The sequence below is a fragment of the Phaenicophaeus curvirostris genome, chromosome 14 (genome assembly GCF_032191515.1).
Source record: "Phaenicophaeus curvirostris isolate KB17595 chromosome 14, BPBGC_Pcur_1.0, whole genome shotgun sequence".
Classification (NCBI taxonomy): Eukaryota; Metazoa; Chordata; class Aves; order Cuculiformes; family Cuculidae; genus Phaenicophaeus; species Phaenicophaeus curvirostris.
In genome coordinates, this window is record NC_091405.1 from 12062933 (window position 1) to 12081301 (window position 18369).

An 18369-nucleotide genomic window follows, 5' to 3' on the forward strand; every position below is an offset into this window, starting at 1 on the left:
CTGGGCCACCTCCCCACTCTCACAGTAAACATTTCTTCCCAGCATCTAATCTATATCTCCCCTCTTTCAGTTTAAAACCATCACCCCTTGCCCACCATCCCTTGAAACGTGGACGAGGTGCTCGGGGCTGGGGTTCAGCAGCAGATGGGGGCGCTTGGAGTCCATCATCTCACAGGTCATAGAATCATAGAATAACCAGGTTGGAAGAGACCCACCAGATCATCGAGTCCAACCATTCCTATCAAACACTAACCCATGCCCCTTAGCACCTCGTCCACCCGTGCCTCAAACACCTCCAGGGAAGGTGACACAACCACCTCCCTGGGCAGCCTCTGCCAGTGCCCAATGACCCTTTCTGTGAAGAATTTTTTCCTAATGTCCAGCCTGAACCTCCCCTGGCGGAGCTTGAGGCCATTCCCTCTCGTCCTGTACCCTGTCACTTGGGAGAAGAGGCCAGCACCCTCCTCTCCACAACCTCCTTTCAGGTAGTTGTAGAGATCAATGAGGTCTCCCCTCAGCCTCCTCTTTTCCAACCAAGCGATTCTGTGATTCTACGATGACTCGATCGCCGCAGATCCTGCTAAAGGGCCCCCCCATCTTCCTTAAAGCCCGTGTCTGTGCTGAGGGGCCGCGACGCCGGGCTGGGGATCCGGAACGCTGTGCCTCGGGGGCCGTTTCCGCCCGGAACGCTGTGCCTCGGGGGCCTTTTCCTCCCGGAACGCTCTGTCGCGGCGAGGTTTCCGCTCGGCGCACAGTCCGGGCCGGAGGCGGAAGCTCGGGCCGGGCCGGGTCGGGTCAGCGCGGCGGAGGCGGCGGGAAGCGGGCCGGGCCCCATGGCCTCCTCCTCCAGCATCGACATCGAGGACGCGACCCAGCACCTGCGGGACATCCTCAAGCTGGACCGGCCGGGAGGTGAGCGGGCGGCGCGGGGCGGGGCCGCCGGCTGTGCTGGAGGCGTCGCCCGCCGCTGGGCCCCGCCGCTCTGAGCCGTCAGCCCGGGGCGGCCCGGCGGGAGGGACCCTCGCTTCGGGGAGAGAGGCTCGGGCTGAGCAGAGCGGGAGCAGCTCGGCCCAGAAGCTGAGCCCCCTCCAAAGCTGAGCCCCCCGTAGAAATCAGCCCCCAAAGCTCGCCCCTGCTGCCGGGCTCCAGGCTCGTCCCATCCCAGAGGCGTTGCTGCTGGGAATAAAACATTCCTGACGTTCTCAGCCCAAGGCTCCCTCCTCTGCTAAGAGCACCACGTGTTTGTCCCAGCTGTTTTGCTGGGCTTAGTGGAAGAGGCTCGCCGAGGCTGGTGCCATACTCACTTTTCCCATAAAGTTTTTGTTCCTCTTCCTGTTTGAACGTGAAATGGGATCACAAGTACCTCTCTTGAAGTGGTTTTGAGTTCTCTCCCTTTGCTTTGAGCTGTTATGTTTCTCCACTCAGAATTCAGTGAACATCCTCCTGCCTGTGGATATACCTGTGATGAACAGCAACAGGTCAGGGGTCAGCTGTGCAAAACGTGTTCCCACTCTGCTGTGGGTGTAGCCCCTCTATCAACTCTCCCTACGGCTTTTTGAACCTACCGTTGTGTGTCCATCAAACCTGGTGATGTAATGATCTGAAGGAGGCTGAGACCGTGAATGCTATGCAAAATAAACTCAGCTTTTGCATAGAGGGTAGAATCTATACCCATGTTGCATGCCTATTGAGGAAAAGGTAGGGTTAACATAGCTTTTGACTGTTCTGAGAGTCAGTACAAATGTGCTACCTCCAAAGGAAGTGCCACACGTGCCACCTTTTACTTAGCTAAAGGATGAGAAGCTGGATGCAGGATTGTTTTGGGAGAGGTATAGAGGCACGAGGAGTGATGAAGCAAACCTACAGGACCAGCTTCCTTAGTTTTACTGCCCTTGTTCCTGGAGTGTTTGGGTGCTCCTGGGTTATAATTCTTATAAGAAAGTGCATTTTTCCTTCACAGTACAGCACTCTGTGCTTGAAAGACTGAAAGCTGAACTCTATGCAGGGATGAAGAACACTTGTTTCACAAGTGATTTCTGAACTGAGAGGTTGCATTGTGGTTGGGAAATGGTTGGAATTGTTTCTCCCAAGGTGTCAGGGCTTTCCTCTGAAACAGCATCTCTTCCTGGTTGAAGCACAGGAGTTTACTGAGCATGGCTTATTTTTATTTTCCTTCCTTCCTTCCTAGTCATTCTCTTTATATCTTCTCTGTCAACTCTACTACATGAGAAGGCAGCTGAGTGGAAAAAAAAAGGAGAAAATGGACAGTAATTCAAGAAGTAAGGAACCTGTGGTTGTTCTTGGCAGGTATTACTGCCTGTGTAGTAGCAAACAGACCCAGAAGAACTAGGCGTAAGAGTACTTGTTTGTAAACTGCAGGCCTCTGAAAATCTTGTTAGGATGTCACAAGAAAGAAAAACTGAGGGATCTTTCAAGGCTTTTGAAAGAGAATAGAAGCGGCTTCATAAATTCCATGTTCAGGGCTAGTCTTGGCTGGCCTAAAGCTGCTGTAGTTGAGCTTCTCTCTAGTTGTACTTTCTGTTGTACCCTGGGTTTCACTTACTGGGTTTCACCAGATTTTAATATCTGGTGGAAGCTAGTGTAGCTTCTTTCCAAGGCTGTTACCACTCAAAGTTTTGTTGCACTACATACATATAGCGATGAGCAGTGTAATGTTGTTCTAGGTGCTGTCCAGGCAGGTGTCAAGAAACACTCCCTGCTCTAAAGAGTTTACAACTGTCCTAACACTCCTTTTAGTTCTGCTGGTTTCAGTGTTGGTGAAAATGTGATCCACCACCAAAGTCTCTCTTGCCCCAGTTTTCTCCCACTTATGGCGAGCATCACCCGTTGCTTCAGAAGCTCCTGCCCTGATTAGTTGCTGTGCCTGCACCAAGGGGTAGCTGTGTGATCAAACCATGGACCTCCCAGCTAGGGCACAGGGACAGGTGCTACAGAGGAGAGTCCCTGCTGGAGCTGTGGGTGATCCGTGCCGAAACGTCTGCTGAAAACAAGGTGTTTTCCTTGGCTCACCCTGCTTGTCTGATATTTATCAGCGAAGTGTTCTGTTCAGTACACAGTAGCAGCCCCTGGTGCAGGGGATGGTGGGAGCAGGGAGAGTTCAGTATCTCAGCTCTGATTGTTCACGCTTTCATGCTCTTTGAAAAGGTAACGAACATGACTGCACTTCTTTCCCTTTCAAGGCCTAAATGCATTAGTCTAGGTTGACGTTTTGTTTCTGTTCATGCATGTACTAAACATTCAGCCTCTTCCCTTCTTTTATGCCTTCAGGACCGTGTACAGGCAGCACCTGTGTTTGTCTGGCTTCCGCTAAGACAGCAATGGGCTAAGCCCATTCCCGAACTTCAGTGTTTTGTTGTTGTGCCTGTCAGCCTCTGGGGACCGTTTCTTCCCTCTCTTTACCCTGGAGTGAACGTCACTGTCCTGCTGGCCATAAAAGAGCAGAGATACTTACGTGAGGCATTCCTGTTGCTGAAAATAGAGCAAAGACTGTATCATCTTTCTCTGGCAGCCTGGGCCGCTTTTCCTGTAGTGAATATTTTCCTGCTTTTGGTCACAAAGGGTAAATTGCAGTCGATGAAAGTTGCTGGCCAAGCACCCACTGTATGCGATAGCGATAAAAGGTGCATCTTAATCCCTCATCAGCAAGCACAGCACAAATGTGTTAAGTGGTTACAGGATTGCGTTCCCTGGCCTGAAGATTCCTGGGGCTGTGTGAGTGCTACTGCTCTTTTCTTCACAGAGTGCAGGTAAAGCGAGGGGAGCATCCAGATGGTCTGTGCATCGGGATACCCCATCGCTGCACAGGCCTTTTGTGTTTGTAGCGTAGCTGCTGTTTTAATGGCTCTGTTCATAAACATGCAAGTTTTAAGTATTCTTCTGGAAAATGAATAATAGTCACAGCTAGTTCTGTAGGCAGCAGCCCTCATCCTGATACGTTAAAGCATGTTTGGTAATGGAAAGCTTGCTTTTCTTTCAAAGGTTTAGATTTGTTACCTGTTCCAACGGTGGAGCTCCTGGTCCTGGGAGCAGCCATTTTGCAGGAGCTCAGCTGCAGTTGTTACCTGGCAACAGTCTACAAAAATCTCTGTTTTAAAAACCAATGAAAATTTCCAGCAAGGATTTTGCTGAGATAGAAGGCTTTGACTTTGGTCTGTTGATGTGTGAGTGCAGAGGCACTGGATTTGTCCTCTAATGGGGTTTGTCAACTATTCACCTTGTTAGTGAAATAGAGAAGAGTCCTCCTTCACCCCCCATCCCCTTCTAAAAGCCTTCAGAAGACATGGAGGCCACCAGGCAATGGCAGGCCAAGTGTAGGTCAAGTCAGGGCACACACCCTCTTCAAAGCAGAGCTGAAACGCTGAACAAGTGATTACTTTACACTAAACTTCTGTGTGAGTCGTCAACCAAGGGAAAAATAGGGGAGTCCATAGGCACAGCTGTGGATTTTCATAGCTGAATTACTCAAACACCTGGGCTTTGAGGTCCAGTCTCCCATTCAGAAGCCAGTTTTGGAAAGTAACAAATGTATTCTTTCCAGCTGACCCCAAACTTTGTAGCTAATCACTGTGTTGTTGGGCTTCAGAGATCTCTCTGCAGGCAGGAGGGTTAGAACTGACCTTTCAAGAACTATTTGGTCTGGCACTTGATTCAGTAAATCTGAATTGCCAGCTTTAGTCTGTCTTATCCAAGACCGTTTGAACCTGGTGAGTTCCTTGTAGCTGTTCTTTGGTTGTGTTCTGATCCACTGGGATTGCTTTGGTGAGAGAAGAGTTGCAACTTCACTTGTTTGTGTGAAGATAAGTTCCTTATATAGGATGATCTCTTGCACGTGGCTATTGGAGAAGAATACTTTTCCCAATCAATTCAATTTACTCTACCAGATAGACCAGTAGAACCTGACAAAAGCCATCTGGAGGCAGTGTTGCTTCATGTGGTGCTATTTCTCTTAAATGGATGCTCTGCACAGTTGGTCATGCTTTTCCGTAGGTTCAGTGAATGAGAACCAGAGACAGTCAAATTCCTATAACGGTGACCTGAATGGACTGCTAGTGCCTGATCCCATCGTGGCCGGAGATGGACCTGCTTTGGCTAAGCCAGTGCATCGCAGCATTTCTCTGGGAGCCCTGCAGGAGAAGCAAGTCATGTAAGTTTTGCCAAAGCAAGGCTGAGAGTGAATAAAAAATGGTTAAAAATCAGTTCTGACGAGCCTGGACAAGCATGCTGAGAATCTGACAGTGGGTTTTACGTTGAGTTCAGGTGGCAGTTGTGAGTCCATGATGTGGGTCAGAGCTTTTGTAGCTTTTGGGAAGTTGATGTGTGGTGCCTGCTATCCCTGCTGCTCAGGAACTGAAGAGTATCAGCAGGTCTTTTTAGGGAAAGGGGAACAGGACTGGCCGCATGGTGGATATTGCAAGTCAGGGTCAATGTAAATTAGCAAGGACGTGGGTGAAATTTAGTGTTCTCAAGTAGGCTTCTAGCTGGAATCTTACAGGGACCCAAGTTACCCGAGAGAAAAAAAAACATTTTCCAGTGTGGTAGACTTTGCACTTGTCAAAGTATTTCTCTCCACGTAACTTTAAACAGGACAAATGGCCCAGAGCTAGATTTCTACCTAACTCTTTGAGTTGTGTCTCTACATCAGTGTGTTTTGGACAGTGCATCTGCTTTTACTGTTTATCAGCAAGAGAACGTATGCATATAGAATACTACTGATTTGTCATGGATGTAATAATGCAGACCCACAACTACAAATCCACATCAGTCTAATTAGTGTAATACTTGGCTTTGTGTGCTGACTTTTAACATAAGAGTGCATGTAAATAGCTTTTGTTTGGGTTCTCTGGTCATAGCTTTGAGAGAGGATGCCTCGAGAACCAGGAGCAGCGCACACTGTTATTGATGAGATTCCGCTGGTTGGCTTTGGTCTCTTTGCACCTTCCACAGTCGGGTAGTAGTCAAGGCTGCTTTAACCAGATGTAGGTCTGTGCTCAAGACAAATAGACTAGAGGGGTTTTAGCTGAACAAACCAGATGTTTGGCTGTCAAACCTGCGACATGGGGAAGAGAGACACTTAATTGAAAGCAGTTTCTGTTTTCAGTTGCTCAGTTCAAACCTCCTACACACACAGATACTCCTTCTACATTGATGTTAGAATTATGGATAGCAAATATCTGCCCTCTGTTCTCTTTCTATAAGTCCTGTCTGATATTTTTTCTCTTTGCATTTCTTAAAAGCTGCCTTTCTGGTGATGACAGCTCCACCTGTATAGTGATTTCAGCAAAAGATGTGGAGATAGTGGCCAGTAGTGATTCCAGCATCACCAGTAAAGCCAGAGGGAGTAACAAGGTAAGGAGTGAGAGAAAGCGTGGTTCTGTCTCTTTAGTCACATCAGCTTGTGCTTGAATATTTTAAACAGAAAGTACTGTCTGCTTTCCTGTGTTATAGGAGCTTATAATTAGGTAGAAATTTGTCAAAGAGCTTAACAAGGGCAAAAAAATTGGAGCAGTATCTTGAAGCTGTTTGTTACTGTTATTTCAGAGTCTGGTCCCATTATCCTCTAATTTTCTGGAATAAGTCCATATCTAAACTGTAGTTCTTGGGAAGGTGCCCTTCCTTCACAGACAAGACTCTGCTGCTTATTGTTTCTTTGCTGGAAGGTCTTCACCATGGAGTGAGGATTGCTCTTGATAGTTTACTGGCCTCAGTCCTGCTGAGGGCTCACGCAGCAGACCAGAGATGCAGAAGAACTGATGTGCTGAGATTAGAATTAGTGTCTGTTAAACGGTACTAAGACATGCTTAGAACAAAGCTAGTAAAAGGAGAGAGAACTCTGGTCTTGGTCCTTTCCATATTATATAATTTCGTTCCTTAATGTGCAGTGAAATAAGGGACCACGGAGATAGTAAATGAATACTGTACCATGTTGTCATTGTTTATTATAGATAATACTGAAGGTAAAAATTAAAGGGAGGATCACTGCCATAATTTCCATAGTGTTTCTTACTTCTTTGCTCACAGAGATAGTGCTTATCTGATAAGACCGAGACTCTCAGTTCCTTGGAAAGTTGTATTAAAAGTAAAAAGCAATTGTCCATGCAGCAAATGTTTCTGTATTTTAAAAGTTTCCAAGAGCTGGAATCCAGACACACTCTATTAAAGACCTAAAGGCTGCTTTGCTGTAGTTGCAGGGTAGAGTGTTGTTCTGCAGTGACAAATTCAGTGAGTCGCATTCCTTCTTGCAGTGAAATGAAATGTTCATCAGCCTCCAGAACTCTGAACGTTCAGGGTTCTGCTACCTGGAGTTCCATGTTCAATTCTCTTTATCAACTACTGCTTCTAGCAGTTTCCTATTAAGCAGTACTGATCTTTCAAGGGGAAATCATATCTTTGGCAGGTTTGTTCCAGGAAAAAGTGAATTCCAGACATTTTTAATCTTTTGTTTTCTTTCTCTTGGGCAGGTGAAAATACAACCTGTTGCTAGGTATGACTGGGAGCAGAAATACTACTATGGCAATCTGATAGCTGTTTCAAACTCTTACCTGGCTTATGCCATTAGAGGTGAGATACCTTCTTGTCTTGCATGTGATTTGTATTCTTTTACTTCCTGTATCTCTAAAAGAGGCAAAGTTTGTGTCAGGGGAAGGTAACTGGTAATAATTGAAACATTCTTGCGATTCCAAAATTGGGGTGCTGTTGTGGGGAGGGTGTAAATGAAGCTGGAGCTATAGGGGAGAGAAGAGTTGGTGGCGTAGGGAGTCTTTACCGAGAAAGAAAGATTTTCTGAAGTTAGGAATATAAGAGAGAGAAGGTCTCAGTAGGGATGGAAGAAAAGTTGAAGGACCACGTTGCTTTCACTGAACTCTGAGCTGATGTTCATATTACTCTTCTAATTAAATATTTCTGCAGTGAACAAGCTTCTCTGTAGCTAAGCAGAGAAACGGCCCCATGGTAATTTGAGCAGATAGATGTTTGTGATGGATTTACTTGCATAAATTTAGAGTTGAGTTTAAGGCTAAATTTAGAGGAGTCAAAGAGCAATGCAGATGCAGTGTGTTTTGCAGTAGGAAGAGAGAGAAAAGCAGAACAACAGGGAAAGATTCTTTCACAAAATACATGAAACAGATGAACACTTAGTCATCTGTTTTAGACCTTGCCTTTAATGAAAGCATCTTTCATGATAATAATCCTGGGAAGCATGAGAAGTCAACTTCTATTGACTTTTTAAGTTGAGCAACTTAGAATTTGTGGTGCTCAAGAAATTGCAGAAGATACTGGGAATACAATTGTCTCATGCCCTTTACAAGACAGTTGGACTCCTTGGCGCTGCCCGTCCAGCATTCTGCATCGAAGCTGAAAAGTGCAGTGAATATATATGTGCATATATTCTGTGTCTTGAATGGGCTTGTTAATGTGATACATGTTGATATGGGTTTTCAGTGTGTTGCCAGCGACAGCTGATGGCAGGTTGGGTGCTGGAAATGACAAACCAATGGCTGAAAACAAAGGCAGCCCTGTTGGGAAACTACGCAAATAAGTGATGACTTCTCCCTCTCTTTTCTGCAGCTGCCAGTAATGGCTCCGCTATGGTGCGAGTGTTGAGCGTCAGCACTGCTGAGCGGACCTTGCTGAAAGGATTCACGGGTGGTGTGGCAGACCTGGCCTTTGCTCATCTCAACTCCAACCAGCTGGCCTGCCTGGATGAGGCTGGCAACCTTTTTGTCTGGCGACTGTCCATGGATAAAGATAAAATTCAATATCTTGTCAAAATACGCCTTATACGGTCTTTGTGTAGTGGTTAAATGTAAATGCAGCCTCAAAATTGCAACTTATTTCATAGCCTTTTCAGAACAGCAGTTCGCAGGGGGAATGTGAATAGTTCTGTCGATTCCAGAGTATCAAATCAAATCAAACTGTGCCTGTGTTCAGCACAATCATTACATGACATTGCATGTAACTTGAAATTCTAGGAGTGACACCTCAGTGCTCCTTCAGGTCCAGGCAAAAGTAGTCAGTGAGAAGAGTCAGTCTGCAGTGGCTGGTCTTAGACATGACCAGCGTCACCTCAACCATGTAACAAAGCTTTGTACTCATTTTTGTCCAGCATTTGCTCTTTTCTTTAGTTACTTTTCTGGGGAGCAGGATATAATACTTCCCTCCTTCTCACTAGCTTCCTTCCAGACCTGTCATGACTGTTCTTTTGGTGATTCTGAAATCTGTTTTCAAGGTTTGATTCATTGCCCTAAGTCTTTTCCTTTTAATTGCTAGGAGTGACTGCTCAGTGCTTTAGGAAAGCACGTCAGTTGGTGTGGTGTGTTGTGTTAGGTTGTGCCTTTTTAATTTCAATTGTCTGCCATAATTTCAAAAGCAGCTGGAACAAAGGTGGCTGTAGTTATTTAAGGTCTAAAATAATCTCGTCTGTCCAGCAGTCAGTGTATTGCACATTTCAATGTGTGTGTGTTCCTGTCTGCTTGTCCTGTCTCTGTCTGCAGCCTGCAAGAGAAAATTTTAAGAGTCTCTTAAATTTTCAAACTTAATCTCTTCTGTGAGTGAAGAAATACTAGCTTGCCACCTTTCTCAGCAGCATCCTTTTATCTGATTTCTTTTTGAATCTCGATGATCCCCAAAGTCTTTTGGTTTAGTAGTATTCACCAGAGGACCAAACCTGAAAAGGTTATTGCTGAGTGTCAGTAACGCAGTCAGAATATTATGTTTCTTAACCATGGTGATCAGAGAGGAGATCTTGATTAACATCAAGCGACCTGACAACACCCCATTGAACACCTCTCGAAGAATAATCTGGTGTCCTTTCATCCCAGATGATAATGAGGAGAATGGTGAAGAGGGAAGTCAGACACTGGCGTTGTTGCACGAGGACAGGGTAAGGAAACCTTGTTTTTGAAATGTTGGCTCTTATCAGGGAGAAAGAATCTAAAGAGGGAGAGCGCTGATATGGTTTGAGACATAAAGGTTCCTGTCTAGTCCTTGCTGGGAATGCTCCCATAGTGCGAGACGTGGGATTCCTCTCTTCTGAGAAGGGGTCATGTTGATCTTCCTCCAGGGCTCAGAAGGAAAGAAGATGGTGACTTTTGGTCCCCATCAAAAAGTGGGGACTCATCTACTCAGGCTAAGCCAGTTCCCAGGGGAGCAGGCTTGTCGAACAGCAGGTATAGCTACCATGAGCTTTCCCTACAGCTGGTTTCTGGGAAAGCATCTAATGGCCAGATCGGGTGGAAATGGGAAGGTTCATATCACGTATTTGCCATCAGGCTAGTATGTCAGGGTGTAAATTAAGGGTATAAGAAATACTACACTGGATCAGGCTAATAGTTGTAGACATAAACCTGTGTTTTCCAGGCAGAAGTGTGGGATTTGGACATTATCCGAACAAACAACAGCTCCTGGCCAGTGGAAGTGCCTAGCATCACAGAAGGCTTCATCGTAGTGAAAGGCCACAGCACGGTATGAATGTGTTTTGTTTTCTTTACTGCCATTTTATAGATGATCACTACAGATCACTCAGGTTTCCTTTGGATAAGGGTGTCTCAGGAGCTGCCGTTCTTAGGACAGCTGGATGTAAAAAAATGTTTCTTACCTATCCACACTATCATCTACATCCTACTGGCTATGTATGCACACGACTGGTAAATAATCTTCATTGAAAGAACCAAGGTGAATGTGTAGTTTCTTGCTTTGAAAATGGCTCTTCAAAGAAGTCATCTGTATTTCCAAGGGCCTATTTGATAACCTGGTCTGCATTTCAACTATTTTGTTATATTTCTTGTTAGATAGAATTCCCCTAATGAGTATAGTTATATCTGTGAGTACTGTGGACCAGGACTGCAGCTGAGTATCCAGTCCTTGATATTTTGAATATAAAAGAAGCAACTGAAAAGAGTCCGATTTCACTTCTTGAACAGTATGATGACAAAGTAATTGTATCACTTAGATGAAACAGGAAATGATTGTGAAAAGCCAGAAGATCCCAAACCAAAATGAGCTCCATTCATAACAGGAGTTACAATGGGGACAGTAGCAGCACAATCCATTGCACTTATATTTGCTGTCTGAAAAAGGTGATTGTTAATTATTGTTACAAAAAAAAGTCTTGTCACTTCCTTTGTGATGGGTTAAGCTGCCTGATGAGGTGTCTGTTGGAAATCACTCTGACCTTCTGCACTATCAGACTTTAGTCAAATTCCTGTTTGAAGAGAGTACTCTCTCTTTCAGTGAAATAAAAAAGCTGTAAATTGACTCTTCTGTGTTTCTTTTCCCCTTCTGTGTAGTACCTGAGCGAGGGAGCACTTTCTCCAGATGGAACTGTGTTGGCCACAGCGAGCCATGATGGCTTTGTCAAATTCTGGCAGATCTATATTGAAGGGCGAGATGAGCCAAGGTAACTGGAGAATTAGAAAATGAAGGGTCTTGGAACAGAGAGCAGCATTTTCTCTGGGAGAATTTCCTTGTCACGTAATTACCCATCATTGTCATTTTCAGGGTGTTATTACGATACAGGATGAATGTTTAAGTGATTTGTCAATGAATGCTTTTATCATTGAATATCGTACAAGGTTTGGTGAACTTATGGAAAAAAGCAGAGAGTTGTGTCTGAAAGCAGGAATTCAGTGCTTTGCACAGAATGTAGTCAAACTCTTTTGCACTGTCCCTGCAAATGCAGAAAGCTTTTTCTGAGCTGTTCTTCTCAAAGTTTACTTCTTTTATGTATTGTGCCCTTATTAAGACACCAACCCAAATGTCAATAAGGTTTTGTTTTTCTGGAGGGGGAAATCACAGTCTGTGGCTGCATGGGCTGCAATTTCCTTATTCTATATTAGCCTGTAAATGGCTACAATTTCATAGCGTTTGGTGGCTGCTGACTTAATGCTGTTTTTGGACAACTCAGTCTTTTCTCTTTCTTTCTTAGGTGTCTTCATGAATGGAAGCCCCATGATGGAAGGCCTCTTTCCTGCCTGCTCTTCTGTGATAACCATAAAAAACAAGACCCGGAGTAAGTCCCCAATCCTGTGTTTGGATTATCAGAGTTTAGTAGTGCCTTCTAAATCTGCCTTTGGACAGTTCCTTGTAGCTGCATTGTACTTGTAATACTTAGTGTCGTGGCAGGAACAAGTCCTGTCCTCTTTGTGGTCATTTTTCTAGTGATGGAGAAGTAAATAAGCATCACAGTATACCATGACCTTATTTCTAGTGTCAATTCTGTGAAAGTGATGAAAATTCTAAATTGAGTCCTTTTACGTTTGTGGTATCGTCAGTTTTAACTGGCCGGTTATCCTCCAAAATTCTACTGTGATTGATTAAAAAGTATCTGCTTTGATTTAGTGTTTTTTTAAATTTTTATTCTTCTGTCAGTTGTGGTTTCTTGAGAGCTGAGAGAGCTGTAGTGGTTTCTCATATGCCCCGGGAACAGAGATTTTCTGAGAACTTTAACACACAGATGGGCAAAATTGGCTATGAGCAGCTTGTGAGGAACTTTCCATAAGAATGTTTCACTGAAAAGGACCATATCTTCTCTAAGAGAAGGTTATTCTATTGTGCTTGCAGGGTTCCCTTCTGGAGATTTCTTATCACAGGAGCAGATCAGAACAGAGAACTGAAGATGTGGTGCACTGTGTCTTGGACCTGTCTGCAAACTGTCCGGTAGGTGCTGATATTCTGCCTCCCCTGAAGGGCTGGATTTACTTTGAGCGGTGGATTGTAGTAAAGCTCTTGATTTCCAGGAATACTTACTTTGTAGAGGTGCTCTTTGATCTCCAATGGCGTCTGCTCTAGCCCCAGTTAGAGCCACCTCCTTTGCGAATCTGACATATCTGTTGAGAGCTCTAGGGGCAGTGACAGACTGCCAAGCTTTGGAAAGGCAGGGGAGGTTGGTCTTTTTATACTTGGTGTTACCAAAACCTGTTGTCTTCACTTGGTCTGCAGAGCATAGACCTGCAGCATGAGGGGAGGCATTCCAAATGGCACTCCTTGAGAGCTTTGTTCTGTAAAAATACTAGGTATTCTGTAACCAGTCTAGGATCTCTTATTGCTTTTTCTGATTTAAGTAATGAGAGGCTGCTATGTTGACTGAGCTTAAGCAGTTGTACAAGGCTTATTTGCCAAGCCATATCATCCGGAAGTTCAAATTCCGCTTTAGTCCATCCCTTCACTCAACTTAGGTTCCTTGGTTTTGCTTTTCTGCTGGTGGATCGTGGCCTCTCTCATCACATGCACGTGTAAGACCACTTCTGAATTGCCCTCTTAAATGAGAAGAATATGGCATATGGCCGAGTGTTGCTTTTTCCACGTTATAATACAGAAGTTCTAAACCTATAGGAGGTCCAAAATGGATGGAAGGGTTTTGTTGGATTTTCTTTTTAAATCTATGGCGTTGACTCTTGTCCTCCTATGAATGTGGAACATGTTAAGTAATGGTGAACTGTGATCTTTCATTTAAATGCTCAGAATCCGTAACTAGAGCCTATTTTGTAGTCTCCCTGCTGGTCTCTTAGCTGAAGTCAGCACTGATATCTGCAATGATGCTTTTGCTCTAGTGGGTGATTGCACTGTCATATGGCTGTAAACTCCCTTAAGGTTTTTCTTTTTGACTACTGTAGTTTCATAGCAGTTGTTCTGGTGTTGCTAATCTACCTTGCTTTCTGTACCCCCTGCCCCTTGTTTGTGGATCTAGCTTTTCTCCTGATATCTTCAGCTCCATGAGTATCCTTCCCAGTCTGAAAGTTTGCCTGGACCTCTCCGCTGAATATCTGATACTGAGCGATGTGCAGAGAAAAGTAGGTGGTTCATTCTATTGCTGTCTCTGTGGGTAATGGTGACAGAAGGATAAGTGACCTGTGACTGATTCTGCTGCCTAGGTCTAAGATTTGCACGTTAATAGCTAAAAATGCAAAAGCTGCCCTGAACTATTTCACCATAAGATGGCAAATAGTAATAATCCAGCTGTTTAATCTTGAGGCGCTTTGAGGATTATTTCCCATTCTGAAGTAAAAACTCTTACTTGGAGACACTTGTGTCTGGCACAGTTAGACTGAGTTCCTGATCAACATTTTCTCAGGTAGGAGTGTGCTTATTGGGAGTTCCCTTGGGTGTTCTGATTCAAATTTAAATGGCCCAGCCTTTATTAATCATGTCACTTCCATTGTTCTAGATCTCACTCAGGTGCTAGGCTTTGCAGCCCACACACATGTATGCATGGTCTGCTCTGAAAGCCCAGTGACTTACTGTTTCTTATTCTTCCAGGTCTTGTATGTGATGGAGCTGATGCAGAACCAAGAAGAGGGCAAAGCTTACTTCAGCTCCATCTCCGAGTTCCTCCTTACCCATCCGGTCCTAAGCTTTGGCATCCAGGCAGTGAGCCGCTGCCGGTTAAGGCACACTGAAGTGCTCCCAGCAGAAGAGGAGAATGACAGCTTGAGTGTAGGTAGGTGAAGAAGAGAATTAGGCTGCTCTGGGATCAGGATTTCTTTCCTGACTGGTTCTGGCTTTCTCATGAAAGACTGGCTCTTCTCTTAGTCTGTATGAAATACCTGCTGTGCAGCTAGAGTACTTCAGGGAAACATGGTAGAGTTGGTTACAAGGGGCCTCTGGAGGTCACTGCTTCAACTTGCTGCTTGAAGCAGAACTGTTGCTGATGGCAGATTGTCACCTATGGCTTCAACTAATCCTAGTTAAAGGCCCCCAAATGTGACACTTCTGTCTCTGTTCTGATGCCCTGTCCCAGGGCTGCACCCCTTCCTAAAGAAAATATTCGTATTATTGAACCTGAACCTCCTAACCCAGACTGTAGCCATTGGCCCTTACCACACAGAAACTTGGCTGAGGTGTTTCTGCTCTTAAAGAAAGCATTCCAGGGCTGTGCGGGCTGAAGGGACTGCAAGTGATACTTTGGTTCAAGTACAAGATGAGCTGCAATTCTTTCGCAATCACGCGGCTATCCTGCCCACAGCAGAAGGCAGGGAGCAGCTTCCTCTGGCAGCGTAGGATTGAGTCTGTCTCCAGCACAGTTTTACGTAGGCTCACAGGACCAAAAGGGTTCCTGGAAGAACAGCAGGATATATTTCTGAAACTGCTTGTCTGAGTAAACTGTAATTAAACATCAGAGGTGTGAGCATGCGTTCTGAGAAACCAATTGGTTGCTTCTGAATCACTCTGCCTGAGTTGTGCCAAGATGTGAGGGAAAGGGTGGGATTCTTCTTCATCACATCTGGAAGGCTCATTCTCAAGGTGCAAAAGCTTCCTGCAACATAAATGACCAGGTAACTCTGAGAAACACAAGATGTTGTCTTCTGGCTGCTAATGTATTGAACGTGATAATGAATCCTGTGGAGAACAGTTACACGTAGGCATTCCTTGGTTGCTGCCTCCCTTCAGCGTTTGGTTTGCTCTTGCTCTCCTACCTTTCTGTTGGTAAAATTTGGAAAGACGTTTTGAATATCATCAACATATTCCCTGTTAGTAAGTTGCGTGAACTACCAGTGCAGCTATATAATGTGCTTCCCTGTGCCTGTTGTTGTACATAATAATAGTTAATTCATGTTGTCAATACTTGCGGTGTGTTGCTCTGAAATGCAGAGGCAAAAATAGCAGGTATGTTTAGCAAGTCAGGAGCAGGCCGCATCTGAAGCTTCAGCTCCCTGGTTGGTGTTCAGATAATTTGGATAATTTACATAGGAATGCTTAATATATACTTTTTATGGGGAGTTAGGTTTATCTTTTCTACTCGGCCTCCTTAGCTTTCTTAGCAGTGAGAATTGATACAGGTGTTGGGTGAACATTGTCAGCACTGGCTGATGGGTAGTTATTGCAGAGCTGTTCATTAGTCCAGTTGTTTACAGCCAGGAAGGATAGTTGTGCCCTAGCCTGAATGTTTGTACAATATAAGCAGTGTATGTTTCTTAAAATCTGTGAACACAGACACTTCCAACAGCCAGATCAAATCACTGGCTTTGGACCTCAGCTTCCTCCTCTTTACCTCTTTTTTTTTTTCTTCTCTTCCTTGAGACTTATTTGGCTGGATTAGAGCAAACTTGATTGCTCTCACATTGAAAAGTAAAGGGAGCGTACAATATACTTTCCCTTAACAGGGTGAATCCACCTCTGAAGTGGAGAGGCGATAAAGCTGTACTGTGCTTGTTCATCTGCTATGATACTTATCTAGTGCTTTGTTTGCAGTTTACATCCAACTTAATGTTTTACTTTTGTCTTAATTGCAGAAAGTGCTCAGGGAGCTGGGGCTGTTGAATCAGCAGCAGGCGTGCTGATAAAACTCTTCTGTGTGCACACCAAGTGAGTATGTGTGGCAACTACCATGGGCCTCTGGTTGTCCTATTCCTGCACTGATCTGTAGAAATTTAACTTGCCAGTTCCTTTTGCTCATAAAAAAAACCAAACCTACTTGGACCTACAGAAACTTCCAGCTGTGTTGTGTTCAGTATGGCCTTACCAGGAATTAGCCCTACATGGTGTTATAGCAAGCTAGTATTTTTGTCACCATGAGTACGCAGTGACTTAAGAGTTGTGCTCATGTGTAAGTGCTGGGAAACATCTCTCAAATGCTCTGGGCACCAGAACTGGGTGACACAGCTGAATGAGGATCAGCATCTGCTTCTTCTGTCACAGAGAGAAAACACTAAATGTATTCCAAGGGAATCAGTTCCATGAAGAGGAATCTTCTAAGCGTTAGACTTAATCTAATCAGAGATGCCTGGTTTTTTTTCAGGGCCCTGCAGGATGTGCAGATTCGATTTCAGCCTCTTCATAGCCCTGACGTGAGTGCATCCATGCCTTCCCATGCCTCTCACGAAGAATTTGGTAAGCATTTGTGTTAGTCTGATCTTCAGTGTTGCTGAGCCTTTAAAATTTGTTGAGGGGGGGCAGCAGGAGGTCAGCTTTGGGTGCCTCTTTGTAATAGAGCATTCTCGTTGCATAAAGGGTTCTGAATATTGACCACTTGTGGAGCAGGCCACTTGATTATAGCCTGGTGTGAGTATGGAGCATGGGGACGTGTTAGGCTGGGAGCTCTAATGCTTTGTGCTCGCTTGAGTTCACCTTGCTAGATGATTTGGCACTTTTGCCAGAAACTTGATGTTTGTCTCTTGTCAGGTGGAAGAGATCAGAGTGACACCAGAGCTTTTGGAATGGAGGGGACTGGGCTGTGTGTAGTGTGCTCTTTCACTTCATCCACCATTCTGTGATGTGGCTGTTAAACTAGCCTTACATTTAGAGAACAAAGGAAGGTTGGATCTCTTATTATGAAAGCCTGATAACATCCACTGTTTAATCTACAAAGATTAAGCATAACGCAGGATTTGCCTTGCCCTTAGCATTGGTTAGGATGTTGCAGGGTTTTTGCTTACTCTCTTGGAAGCCAGTATGGCAAGCGATGACATAAGTTCATGCTTTGTGTCAAGCTTTAGCGTTTCTGCAAAGTTCCTGTAAATGAAGGTGTATTTCTCTCTTGAAAGTCTTTCCAGACCATATGGCTGATCTAAGTGCAGAAGGGCTGGGATCTGAGAAAGGATCAGTGCATGGCTCTCAACCGGACCTGCGGCGTATTGCTGATCTGCCTGTACCAGCAGACTTCCTTTCTCTCTCAAACGATGCCAAACCTAAGCTGATGACTCCTGATGCATTCATGACACCAAGTACATCTCTTCAACAGGTAACCAGAGAGCAGTGTTGTTATTATTGGTGCAAGGGGTGGGTTTGAATTTTGATAATTCTGGGAACTTTTTCTGGGCAGTAATGACTCTGATAGGCTGTAAAAGCTGATCCGTGCAGGTAGCCAAACTGACTAAGGAGATGTTGGCACAACTAAAATGCTGCTCTGGTCTAAGCTTGTGTTGCAAGTGCTGTGTTTAGCTGCAAAACTGCTGATGGAGCTGTGTTGTGTAAAAATATGAGTTTGCTAAACAACTATCTAACTGGGAGACTGGTTTGCACGTGTTGTTTGGGGTTGTGGTATAAATATAATGGAAGAAGAGATGCCATCTCTGCATGTACTGTCTGATGGGATCCTTTGGAAGTGTGTCTCTGAAGTAATCAGGTAGGCAGATGAGGCTGTAACATCTGCATGAGATCTGCAAATCATCGATCCAGTAGCTCGGTGGCATTTTTTTTAATCTAACGCAGCAGGTCCTAATGCGTTCAAAAAGCAAGTCTTCTGTGCTTGCTCCAGGGATTGCGGTATCAGGAAACACGTGAAGCACTCCTTGGGATTTGGTGATCTCTGCAAAGCTTGAACATGTGCTGGATGAGCCTGGATGCAGATGCGCAGAAATGGAGTTAGTACAGAGCTCATTGATGAGAGAGTGAAGCTCCTGTAAAAACTTGAGCAGC

General features: G+C 44.7%; 1 protein-coding gene across 1 annotated transcript in view; it reads left to right on the forward strand.

Moving 5' to 3' along the window:
• Positions 1-764: 764 nt before the first annotated feature.
• Positions 765-18369, forward strand: part of EDC4 (enhancer of mRNA decapping 4) — a 33710-nt gene continuing 16105 nt past the window's right edge. Inside the window, exons 1-15 of the mRNA XM_069868400.1 lie at positions 765-912; positions 5008-5164; positions 6255-6366; positions 7479-7578; positions 8584-8780; positions 9758-9898; positions 10375-10479; positions 11304-11413; positions 11942-12025; positions 12577-12672; positions 13703-13805; positions 14272-14452; positions 16245-16317; positions 16751-16842; positions 17496-17692. Of these exons, the coding sequence (XP_069724501.1) occupies positions 834-912; positions 5008-5164; positions 6255-6366; positions 7479-7578; positions 8584-8780; positions 9758-9898; positions 10375-10479; positions 11304-11413; positions 11942-12025; positions 12577-12672; positions 13703-13805; positions 14272-14452; positions 16245-16317; positions 16751-16842; positions 17496-17692 (1827 nt within the window). The 5' untranslated portion in view covers positions 765-833. The remainder of the gene's footprint in view (positions 913-5007; positions 5165-6254; positions 6367-7478; positions 7579-8583; positions 8781-9757; positions 9899-10374; positions 10480-11303; positions 11414-11941; positions 12026-12576; positions 12673-13702; positions 13806-14271; positions 14453-16244; positions 16318-16750; positions 16843-17495; positions 17693-18369) is intronic.